General features: G+C 34.2%; 1 protein-coding gene across 1 annotated transcript in view; it reads left to right on the top strand.

The window, feature by feature from the left end:
* USH2A (usherin) overlaps positions 1 to 13,542 on the top strand; it is a 386,243-nt gene that overhangs the window by 133,792 nt on the left and 238,909 nt on the right. Inside the window, exons 21-22 of the mRNA XM_086744172.1 lie at positions 7,578 to 7,708; positions 13,392 to 13,518. Of these exons, the coding sequence (XP_086600298.1) occupies positions 7,578 to 7,708; positions 13,392 to 13,518 (258 nt within the window). The remainder of the gene's footprint in view (positions 1 to 7,577; positions 7,709 to 13,391; positions 13,519 to 13,542) is intronic.

Consider the following 13,542-nt stretch of genomic DNA (forward strand, 5'->3'; position numbering starts at 1 on the left):
TGGCCCGGTTAATTGTAAACAGCAGCTATTGAGGTGCAAAGTAATAGTAATATGGACTGAGAATCTGCTGTTTAGGGAAATCCTTGTGATGTTCTGCATAATATGCAGTATTTGGAAAAGGTTAGACTAATACATTTTTTGGATATATTAGTGTTTCTCAAATGACAGTAAATACCTGGTGGCTAGGTAATTTTTCTGAATACATGTGGACATTTTGCTGATTATATATGTATTTAAGACTATGAAGAATGAAACAATAATGAATTTTTCAAACATTATAGAACCTTACACAAATGATATTGGCCACAATTCTTCAGGAAGGAATAGGGAGGCAAGGGGTTTAAATGATGGCTCTTGGGTGACATACTTCAGTTGTTTGCTGAGTAGAGACTCAAGGTCTCCTAATTTTGAATCTCTTGATTTAACCGTTAGGTATTACACTATTCCTGAAAAAGCATCACTCTGTAAGTGAGGGGATAAAGTGCTACTAATACATCAAATCTTATCAAATGACTTTAAACTTATCTTAGCTTTCTTTTCACCAAGGTTTGCTGTAAATCTTTCTTACTAGGGAGTAGCAGGACTTGTGTCCTTGCTTAAAGGAGAAGATTGATTTACTGTATTCATATGGAACCAGCAGTTTCCTATGAGTATGCAATAATGAATTAGGATATCTTATAGCTTTTACCCCTGTGCAACACTTGGGGAGACCTTAAAGACTGGAATATGTTACAAACGTCCATTTGGTAGAACCTTATAAATGTATGTCTTCTGCATAGAATAACAGCATTACAAATCTTTTGGTATGTGCAATATTCTTATTCTTCAAATACTCTAATTGATTGTTCATTGGGCTCAGTCAGCCAAAAGTGGAGAGAAACTTTGTACAGACATCATTAGTTTTTCTCCATTTAAAGATTAATCATGAAGAGCTCTGGCTCTTTAATTCTGTAATTTGTATATTTAATGGGCTGCTGCAGAATCTATGACAGTAATTAGCATAGCCTGAAAACTCATTAATACGCAACAACATGATTAATGCAGCATTAATGCAAACATGACTGAAGTTATTTGGGTTATGTAGTAAGAAGATTAAAGCTAAAATGTCCTGTTTGTTTTACCAGTTGTGGGTATAATGGGGTAGCAAGCAAAATAAGAAAAAAACAGGTATCAAATTAGTCATTTTAGCATAAAAGAGATACTCTATTCTCATCAAGAGGATTTGGGGTTTTGCCTGATAGTTGATTTCCACAAGATGTGTTACATATTTCTCCCTTTCATTCGTCATAGTATGTATTTATGCTTGTTCAAACTTTAGTTGGACTTAGCTTTTTGAGAGTTTGAAGTATTAGGAGTATATTAAAAAAAAAATCTTCAAATTGTGTAATTCTGAATCAACTAGACTTTTTCAAAATATGGGGGATTTGTACAGACTAATAATTTTAAAAGGAATGGATTTTCTGCTTCTCTTGGTTTTACTATTGTCACAAAAGGGGCTGCTGACCTGCAATTGGACACTCGAGTTACAGCTTGGAAAAAAAATTGTGAAAAACTTTCTTTATGTTTCTATGCACATATATATGTGCATATATATATATGTATATGACTTTTAAGTATATATGTAATAAATTTATACTAAAAAAACAAAGCAACTTAAAAATGGACAACATTACTTGATTGATGGAATTAGTAACTCAGTTTAATGTTTGTGATGAAAGACAACAAAAGGTACTGGGCAGATTTGGGAAGAATACTTTCCAGCTTCTTCTCTCAACAAAATCCAGAAAGTGATAGGCCATCACATGGTGTGAAGAACTTCTTGAGTATGTCCAGGAAAGTGTTCACTAATCTTCTTCTTTTCCCCTAATTCCATAGTCCATTATGTAGAACTACTTTAAATACTCATCAATTTCTGTGAAGTCTCTCTTCTTATTTTTTTCTGAAAGACATATTTTCTTATTAAAAATAATTTTAAAATGTGTTTTAGCTATTGTAATGGCATGTAGCATGTAGGATCACTCTTACAGAGAGAATAGCGACTAAATATTAATTAAATGCAAGTGTATAGTAACTGAAAATTTCACTCCCCATCTATCCCCTTCCCAGTTAAAAACAAATTTTGTTTTATTATTTCTGTGGGAAAATGTACTTTGATTAGGCAAAAGCATTTGTACACAGTCTTAATGTTAAGTAAATGCTTAACATTTGTCATCCTGCAGGGACTGCTGAGAGCCTAATGCTGTAGTCAAAATTTTATATACATTTTGTATTAATTTTAGTTGGCCTTATGGACCTTATTTGGGCTTTGGTAAACATAAAGGGATCAGTTTCTTTGCCAACAATTTTATGTTGATTTGATTGGAATGTACAATTACATATTTATTTACACAATTTCATATAAAGTTATAAATGGAATGGAAATACCAATGATGTTTGTACAATTGTACAGTCGTGGGAGAAATTGCGCTGAGAATGGATGTGCTTCATGGATTATGCAAAATACACTTTTGATAATTCTTTGTGATTTTCCAGATATTAGGCAGGTTTGGTTTTTTAATTTCTTCCAACCGTAATATACATTGTTTTCCTTTTGTGATTTCCTAAGTCCACAAAGAAAATGTTCATAATGTGCTAGGGTGTCTAAGTATTATTACTTTTAAATCTTATGCATATGGGCGAGTTTTTTAATGTATTTATGAAAATTAAACCAACAGTATTCTTGCTGACCACATCCAGGTTGGAAATACATTGATATGGCTGTTCTCGTCACTTCTGAACAGACTCGTTATGTGGTTATAAGTAGGTTTTGGTGAAGGGACATGGGACTTATGAGACTTGTAGCAACTTGTATGTATTTCATGAGTCTAATAACTTATCTTTGTTGAATATTTTGAGCTGGACTCTGAACCTACAATCAGAGGGTAGTTTATGTTGGAAGGGATCTTTAAAGGTCATCTAGTCCAACCACCCTGCAAGGAGCAGGAACATCTTCAACCAGATCAGGTTGCTCAGAGCCCCATCCAACCTGGCCTGGAATGTTTCCAGGGATGGGGCATCCACCACCTCTCTGGGCAACTTGTGCCAGTGTTCTACCACCCTCAGTGTAAAAAATTTTTTCCTTATGTCTAGTCTAAATCTACTCCCTTCTATTTTAAAACCATTATCCCTTGTCCTATCACAACAGGCCCTACTGAACAGCCTCTCCCCATCTTTCCTATAAGCCCCCTTTAGGTACTGGAAGACCGCTATGAGGTCTCCCTGGACCCTCCTCTTCTCCAGGCTGAACAACCCCAACTCTCTCAGCCTGTCCTCATAGGAAAGGTGCTCCAGCCCTCTTATCATCTTTGTGGCCTTAGCTGAATGCATGGGACAAAGAGATTAGTCTTAAGTAGGTCACTTTGCTGAAATCTCTCAGGTGTTATTGTAAAAGGTGTCTACATTCTCCTCATAACGCTTCTCTATCAAAATTGTCAAAAGACATTTTTTAAATGCTTTGAATGCTGTTGTATTTTCAAATGCTGACTTTTTTTTTTTAAACTACATTCAGTTCAGTTAAATTGGAAAGGTGTTTCACAGGAAGTAAAACCTCTTTAGTTTGGGTGAATAAAGTTTCTTCATTAAAAAGCCCCTATTTTTAACTTTTTATTTAACAAGGAAAAATATTTAACATTAGTCAGAACTTAATCTTATATCTGTAATAATTATAAATTGTTAGTATATGTTATGTTAATCTAGGAGCTACTCTAATTAATTCATTTTTTTTTTCCCTGTGACTACCAACTGGCTCTTCTAAACTCAAAATAATCCTGGATGCTCTGTACATTACTTTAAGGAAAATTGCAGTCAGCCTCTAAAGAGCACATTCTTGCCTCTTAAATACTGTTGTGCAGATGCAAGCTATGTTGAATTGTGGCAGAAGAATCTGGATCCAGATGTGAATCTGAGTCTGAATCTGAAATATTGCTGAAGTTCTCAGACTTACAAACTTTATATGAGAGAGACAAAGAGGGGGTATATACATTTTCATATGCATTTTCTGTGTTAGACAAAAAGCTGGGTTCTGATTCTTCTGACATTACTGCAATATTAATCTTTTTCCTTTTAATATCAGCCTGTTACTAGAAGTAACTCTCAAAATGGTGTGTGCTCACAGGGTAGCAGACTGATATTGCTGCTCAGTTTAATGCCTTTAAAATGCCCGCATTGGTCACTCACATCTTCATTCCTCTATGAACCTGGATGTGCCATCTATGAAACTAGGATAAAAATCTAATCACAATCCACTACTCCATAAGTTGAAACTCTGTAGGTCTTTATAGAAGGGTGAAGTCTGCCCTAAGACACTTTGGGATACTTTAAAACATTAATAATAATATTAGTAATTTATTCTACTTGTCCTTTTATTACTTTGTGTTCTTTTTTGTCTTTTATGCTCACTATATGCCACGCTTGTATTCTGTTTTGTACAATGCCATTATAATTAAAGAAATTCAATTACAGAAATTGAATAAATTTATTTATAATTAAAGGAATTCTGACAGCTTCTCCAATTGCAGCTGTAATTTGAAATAGAATTAAAGATTTTATTTGAATGACACACATTAATGTTTAATTTGTAGTGGAATTTCCTGGAGTTTTTTTATCCCAGAAATGATAACAGCTCCTTGTGGACCAATCATTTTTGTCACATAAGCAAGTCTGTTATGTGAATTCTTGAGTTGCAGTTCAGGGTTCAGTTGATTAAAAGTACATTCCTACCATGCCCTGCATATGGTCATGTTTTCTATCCAAGACTTAGGAGCCTCAATAGTGTGGCTGAGATGCAGTTTCTGTTTATGACAAATTACAGAAGTAACTGTAATATCACAATTTTATTTGTGTTTCTGTTTATCTGTTAAATATAACATTAAGGTTATGGTTTTAGACAAGCATACTGAAATAGTAGACATAAGTCTTTGCAAAACTTTCTTGCAAAATCTCCCCCCCCCCCCCCCCAAATCCCCCCTAAAAAAGAGAATTTTTTTCTGGTGATCCAATCTGATTTTCAAGTTCTTTGAAACTTGTCAGATATTCAAAATAAAGTTTTCTGTGTACAGGTTAAGTGATATCTGTTTTCAGTGCTCAGTGTCAATAAGGCAGAAAAATGACATACACCTAGCTGTATGGGATTTCTGGCTATGTTTTGTTTTGACCATAAGGTCCAACCTCGACTTGAGAAATCTTTTCAGATTTTTTTTCTTTAAATTAGTATATTCCTATTAAAAATACTAATTTCAAAAGTTTTTATATTCCAGTGAAAATATTATCTATGGGGCAGAAGTTTGCTTAATATTTGGTTTCTCTATTGCACTCACTTTTAGAAATACAAGAAAATATTAATACTGAGGTATGAAAGTACTTATTTAGAGCTGGCTTATACAAATTCCATTATCTCATAAGAAACTCCAGAGATACCTGAACTTAAAGGGACAGAGTCCTTTTCTGAATGACGTAGTAGGTGACAAATGAATTTAAAAGAATTTGCTGTATGCGCTATGACTGAAAACAATGGTTTCTGACTCATCAATGCTTTATATGAAGCTATGGCAGCTCACTCTACAGGCAGGAATTAAGGTTTGTAAGCCTCTTCTATATCCAAAGAAAGCTCCTGCATAATATTTGAAAACTTTTAGAATTACTGCAAGATTACAGTTATGAACCATTTAATTTATATTTTTCTAACACAACGGTATAAAATAATTGTTTTTGCAGAAACTTGATTATTTTGTGTGTGTTTGTCTTTCTGAATTAGGGGTTAGGAGAGATCCTCTGATCTTCAGAAATGTCTTTTGGCAGCTTGATAAAAATACTGGCAGCTTGTTAAATTAACTGTGTTCTCCAGTGCTGGGATTAGAGACCATCAGTCTCACCCTCTCCAGCAGTATTACCTGGAACCTCAAAGTACAGCAATAGTGGTTATTTCTGAGCCAGGCAAAGCTATGTTTTTCCTTAATTATATAGACACTATCTTTTGAGACTTCTACTTGCTGAATGTTACTTGTGTACAACTGCTTTTTACAGGTATTTTAATAGAATGGCTGATTTTCATTGCCCAAAGAATGTGTTTTACATCTGTGAATGCATCATGTGATTTACATGAAAACATTTAAGTGATTAGGAAATGGGATCAAAGGATGTTTCTTATGGGTATAGGTAATTAACAAACGTGATCTACTATGAATGTGCATCAGAATTTTAATTCTTTACTTTTTAAAAATATGGAAGCTGTCTACAGGAAAAATGTTTGTAACTTACTATTTTCTGCCTGATATAAGATGGTGAAAACATATGAAAAGACTTTTTCACAATGGCAAAATTATCCTGTTCTGTAAAAACTATTTTATGCAGAAATGTCATGGAACTGTATAGTACAGATAGATGATGCTGTTGCTGCCCCTTCATTTCCCTTTGCAAAAAAAAAAAAAAAAAAAAAAGTACAGCAAAGGCATGGCTCCACCATAGACTTAACCTGCGATATCTGGATTTGTGGGTGGAAATATAGGGCCAAACTGAGCATATGGTTTGGTAATTTTCTTATTTATTTCTGTAAGATGATGTTCCAGGAGATAGCTTAAGAGGAAGGCATTATAGTCATAAAAAATTGGTGATTATCCAAAACTTGCTTATTTGCAATTATACTTCTCAAAACTGGATACATAATTTATGAATTCTTTCATTAATGTATCCTTAGATAGTTATTGAGTAAGTTTATACCATGGACAACAATATTCCAATATTTACAGGCTGTGTAGTCTTGTTGTTTTGGTATTTTATTTGTGCTAAAAAGTAATTAAAAAACCCGTGCTTTTTCTTGTGTGTTATTTCAATGACATTTCATGTGCTGAGACAATGTTTTATCAGAAGCCAAATGGAGGACTACTGATAACGATCTTAAAAGTTGTTAATTAAGCATAGTTCATCAATTATTCCTGGGGTATGTCCAATTTTTGTTAAAACTTGTTCTTTTTCCAGTGTTCTTTGTGCACTTAGTTACATGTATTTGTAAAATAATATCTAGAAATATATGTATAAATACTTGTATGTGTATGTATATATACATTTATCTTTTGGAACTGAACTCCCACTATTCTTCATAGCAATCCTTCCATGCTGGAACCTCATTTCTACTTTATGAATACAAATGTTAAGGGACAACTGAAAATCTATGTGTAAAACATCAGCTGTTAGAATAGTATGCTAATATTTGAATTACATTTTTTAATAAAAAGTTACTGAACAGTGTGAGTCACGATTGCATCTCTCTCTTTTCTTTTTCTTCTTTTTTTTTTTTTTTTTTTTTTTACAGATGAGTGAGGGCTCTAAAGTCAGATATTTCTCTCAAAGTCTGATTCAGTCTGGATTAGTAAAATTTTTCCTGCAATGACTTGCAGGGGTTTTGGGTGAACAAAACTTCTGTGATTTTGCTTTGCTATTTTACTTCTGTTTTTAAAACTTTTGTTTGTTTGTTTGTAATTACACTGTTAGAATGCATAAGAACCAGTTTTGGCATTAACCATCTGCTTGCTTTTTCTAACCAGGTATTAAAGTGAAATTTAGAACCCAGGAACCTGATGGTTTGATTTTTTTCTCTGCATCACCTGGGAATCAAGAGGAATACATTGCACTTCAACTGAGGAGTGGGCGTCCTTACTTTCTTTTTGATCCACAGGTACAACAAAAGACAATCCTATAAAAATAGCTTATATTTTTTATTTCAGTACTTCTTTACATACTTATCCTTTTTAAAATTATTATTTAATTGATACAAGTTAACTTGAACTGGACATTTTGAGAAGAGAAACACTGAAATACTAAAGATTTGCTCATTTTTTTGTTGTTTGCCACAATTCCCAACTTTATTTTTGCCTTTTTATGAGTTGGGATTTTTTGTCAATACCACCAAACACTACAGCTTATAGTACCAAAATTTCAAAGGTAAGCAGAACTAGTTTTTGAATTAGCAAATAAAGGTTATCTATTTTTTTTATTTTACCAATTTATTTCTAAATTACTTTTGAGCTTCCAATCTTGAGACTGTCTTTTCCTGCTGAAATCACCGTGGTGCCATTCACGAGATGAAAGTAGTCTCTCACTTATAATAATGACCACAGCAAAGACAAAAATAATGATGGGAAATATTATCAAATAAATTCCACAAGATTGAAAAACAAGGCCACATTCCTTGCATTTCTGTTTGGGTATTTTCTGTTTTCTCTGCATCCCAGAGTTGGATCTCCTCACGCAAGAAAAAAACATTACAGACTCACTTATATTTCATAACTATACAAGAAATTGTAGGCAATTGTTAGATTGTCTAATGATATCGGCAGAATGTGGTATCATATGTATCCATATACGCACATCCTTTTAATAAGGTTACCACTGCCTTCATGTTACTGGAAGGCCTGGTCACTGTATCAGCCCTATCTTCCGTCACACCTCAGTGTCTAGCTATGTGATTGACAGTGTGTCTACTGCTTTGGGGAGCTGAGTAGAAATGCTTAATGGTATGAAATGGTGGGGATTTAGAGATCTGATGATCAACCGTTAACATCTGCCTCCTGAGCTCTGCCATGGTCCATGCTCCATGAGCATGAAGAAGTGTTGTGCGGCAGTGAAGCACCTCCTGAGCTCTGGAGAATCTGTAGAGGAGGCATGGTGCTACACAGAAGCTAATGTGTATGTAATCACCATGCTAGAAACCATTAAATCTGTGTCTGTCCCCAAGATACAAAAGTCTGTTATTTTCACTGCATTTACACACAGACTTTATCTTCTTTTCCTTGCTGCAAACTGAATCAGTATGTACTTCAATTTTTAGGACCATGCTTAATATTGTTAATGTTGCCCTTATCCACATTTTCATAGGTACTAGTTCCGTTTTATCTCTTTTAAACTTAGACCTTCACTTACCTGAAAAGGAATTTTTATTTCCTTTGCAAGATCTTTCAAGATGTCAGTTTGATTTCTTTTTTTTTTTTTTTCGGTTGTTTATTTTAATGGGAGTGGATATCTTTCAATTAGTCTTACAGTGCTTCAAATAGTATTCCTAGCCCTCTTTGCTGATTAGCACCTTTTGAAATAGCTTTATGCCATGGACTCATTCTCTAGAAGATGATGTATTTGTTTGGATTCATGGTATTTGGAGGATGGGGAAGAAGGAGGACAGGAGGGACAGTGACTTGTTTGGGGCTTTTCTTTTATTTTTCTTCTTTTTATTCCTTTTTTCCCCATTTTTAACTGTAAAAAATGCAGATCTTGTCCATACTCAGTCCCGAGAGCTTCTCAGTTCAGCTATATTTACAATAATTACTATCTTGAATTTTAACAAATTTAACTCTGTCCCATGCTGATTTTTGACCATCACTTCCATATTGTTCCCTCCTCTTACAAAGTCTAAAATAGGCTATATTGCTGGTTCAGTGACTGTTGGGGAAAAAAATAAAGATCTTGCACTCAAAGCATTCAGGAACAGTGCAGGAATAACTACTGTTTTCTAATTTCTCGTTAATAATGAATTATTAATGTCTTGTGCCTTCTTGGATTCAGAAGTAGGATACTGTGGCCTACATCAATGTAATTATTTTAATAACATTTTCTAAAACTTCTTCCTATGAAAATTCAGTTATAAAAAATGTTCAGTTTTCTGTATCCTTAGTATACTGTGCTACCTTACTATATCTACCTTTGTTTCTATATTTTCTACGTAGTTTGTTTTTTTTTTTTCCTTTTTGCCATTATTTGCTGTTCCTATCCTATAACATCAAATATCGTGTTCTTTAGCAGCAATGCTAAATGCTTCATTTGTGCATCACCATTTGCATTAGCGTGCAAATGCTTTAATTACTTCTTATGGACATGATATGATTTTTTAACCAGGTTATATGCATTGTTTTCTGTAATTATGGTCGTGGCATATATGATAAGCATTTATGGCCCTGCCTCTGTGTTATTGTCTTAAAAACTGCAAAAATTCTTTTTGATGACAATTGTGTGTCTGCTGCTTTTTATCTAGAGCAGCGTGGTGTAATATTCTGTGCTACCTTCCAGCTGTGTCCTGTCACAGGTTAATTATTTTTACCCTTAGTCCCTTTCAGGATTCTGGTATGTATCTTTGCTCATGATCAGCGGCATGTTTTCTCTTTGTTGTATCTGCTCTGGGGATGGTCCTGCGGAGTCTTCTTAGTGGGGAGTCTTCAGTAGCTTAGCTCCTTCCTTCTCTAAGTGTTTATTTCAAATCCTTTTCTTCCTGCCCATTCACACGTCTCTCAACTTTAGGTACACTACCATTCATCTAGCTGTTGTCTGACCATCTCTTTTGTCTCCCTTTTGTGTTGTCTAGCTGCTCTTTTTCCCTTTCTTATTGTTACACTGTCATTTTTTGCGAGTTTCTACTCATGGTCCAGGAAGCATGAGGTTTTTTTACTAACAGATGTCTTTTTCAGTCTTGTCTGTGTAGCCAAATTGTTCCATAGACCTTCCTCCAAACTCAGTTTGTCTGCAAACCTTCAGCTATCTGTGGAGTTTCTTCTCATCATAACGCTTTTAAATCCACCTCTGAATTACACGATCAACTCTAGCCATATTTATAGTTATCTTTCAGTGGCTACAGATCATTTGATCTATCTTTTTCCCAGGGAAGCACTGAATATTTTATACAAAGTGAAATCACTAACAGTGGAAATTTAAGACCTCTATCTGGAGCACTTTTTTCCTTAGTGATTAGGACAGTCTGATAGAATATTCCCTCACAATATGGAGGGAATTGAATCCAACTCTTCCATTTTAAAAGGTGATCCATTTACTAAACTTTGCAGCAAAAAAAAAGAGGAACACCAGATACTTTTCTCGTTGCCTGTGGTTTGTGGAGAGTCTGAAGTAGGAGGCACAATCTGAGGGTGAGCTGTTACTCCCCAGAAAAGGAAGATGGAGAATGCCTGTCTATGAATCCCAAGTCAGCGTGAGGAGCCACAGAGATTCATACTTAGTTATTACTGAGAGCTCCTAAACATTACTATTTATTGGCTTATGGCTCAGCAAACTAATCCAGATTATTTCACTGTGTGTGATTTCCAAAATGCATAACAAGCCATTTTACAACAGAATATTTGGTAGTTCTGGATAAAATGTCTTACAGAGGCCTCCAGTGCAGTGCATGCTGATCCCTGAACACCATCTTATTTTTTTTTTTTTTCCCCTCCCTGAAATTAAGCACAGGTTAGCACATGTGGTTGTGTGGTCCCAGATTGAATTGACTACCAATACATGTGTTTTCTGATGTATAAAACTATTAATGCTCTAGACTGTTGCCAAACATAATATGAAGAACCACTTATTCAGGCACCTGATCTTTAGAATGCAGCATCGTTTGTAACAATTTTAACGCTAACTAAGTACACTTTGATGAGACAGCATTTAATAAAATGCTCATTAATTTCATCATTAGCAAGGGTATGCTAAGAAGTAAGCCAGTTTCTTATGTCACGCCCAATTAGCATCCCATGCTAGTAATCCCATTAGTATTGTTGAATTCACTAATGGAAAAACTAATGGGCATGCTACCAGGGCACATTAATTGGGCATGACACCAGTTCTGGTTTTAATTATTAAACTACGATAATGAAATGTGTGTTTGTAAAATATTAAAATGTTTAAATAGGAGAGAAGACAATAAAAAATAGTATATGAAAAAGTGCACATTAGTATGTAAGGATATATAGCTTTGGATTGTTATAATGGGACGGAAGACTATTGTACAAACTGCCTCAGTACCGAGATGGAGTAGGCTGATGGACTAGGAAACGTGCTGAAAATATGCATGGAAAATTATTTTTTCTGTAATTGTGTACATATGTACACATCATATATATTTTCATTCATAGGATACACAGTGACAGTCCCCAGTTCAAGATGTACTGTAAGATGTATACTGTGTTTATAAATCTATACGCTGACAAGCAATTTCTAGTAGATGCACATCACTGAAGGCAAAATACTAAATTTTAACAAGAATTTTTTGTATTAATCCCAATAGGTAGTTGGTTTTATCAACAGGTTTTCCTCATACACATAACTCTAAGGTCCTTGAAACAGAAAGATTACTAGAAGCTCTGGAAAAAAAAATTTCTGTGTTGTCAGGTTTGCTACTGCAAAGTAGCAAGCTAAACTTCCAAATTATAAGGCCTCTTGTGTTTTTCTTCTACATATTTTTTTTGAAAAAAAATTTTTTTTTTTTTTTGAAGCCTGTCTTAAGCCATAAAGTAACTGCAGAGGTCGTGATTCTTTAACATTATGTAGTGCCTATGCAAAGAAATGTTTTTCCATTCAGTAGTTGCCTGCTACATAGAAAAATTCTGTTTTGTGAATTCTACAGAATAACTTTGAGTTCCCAGATGTACGGTATGAAGTTTTGAGACAATATTAGGGAAATTATTGGGAAGTTAGAAGACTATTTGGATATAAATCCCAGGAAAATTCTTGAAATACATTAATTTTATTTTTATTGTGTCATTATGTGAATTTATGTGGTATTTTGGTAGGTTGTTTACAGTCTTGAAATTTGGTTTGGCAACTGCATCTGTTATATTCCTCTTACTCAGCAATAGAGTGTTCTGCTTTTTGTCCTGGATGTCTCTAAATTCAGCCCCTCATATCATTATGTATTTTTAAAGTAAAACCAGGTACAAATTCTAGTTAAATTTAAAAACATTTTTACAAGCATCCCTTGTACTGTAAAAACATATTCAATAAATATATTTTTTTCCTCCCTGAATCTTTGATATAACCTTTTCTTTTAGAAATGTATTATACTCTCTCACCTAAAAATTCAAGTCCTTTTGATACCAGGCTAACAGGGACAGAACATGCATCTTAATAATGTCCTACAAATATATATCTCTTTTGGGGTCCCTTCCTGTAGGTAGGAGCTGCAGTCAACAATCCTGATATGCAGTTGCTTTCTGTGGATAGCACAATGAATCGTGACCATGAAACTTTACAACCACAGCAATCCATGAAGTAGTTAAATAGATACTTAATTTAAAAAAATAAACAAAAAAATAAAAATCAGAGTGACATGACCCTCAATAATTTGTGCCTCATCCTTGTCTTTATCAGGGAAACTACACAGGGTTTTCTATTTTTAATAGAAACTGAACTGGATGCTTGATCCCTCATTTATTATTTGAGAAGGTTAATTTAGTGGGGAAATCAGTCCTAAACATCCGTCAGTATTCTGAAAGAAGTTGAACAGAGGACTTTTTTTCTTTATTTTTCAATGTATGAAGAGTAAGATATAATTCTAAATCTTACCTTGATAAAATTCTAACTCAGATTCTTCTGTTAATAAAAAGGGATCTGCAGTAGCAGTCACTCCAAATAATGATGGTGGAAAAGAGTACAACGATAACAGTTGGCACCAAATAATTGCTACAAGAATTCAAGCACTGGGAAACATCACAGTGGATGGGCAGTACACAGGTAATCAGTCTAGTTCCATTTTGC

The sequence above is a fragment of the Chlamydotis macqueenii genome, chromosome 3 (assembly GCF_036417535.1).
Source record: "Chlamydotis macqueenii isolate bChlMac1 chromosome 3, bChlMac1.mat, whole genome shotgun sequence".
Lineage (NCBI taxonomy): Eukaryota > Metazoa > Chordata > Aves > Otidiformes > Otididae > Chlamydotis > Chlamydotis macqueenii.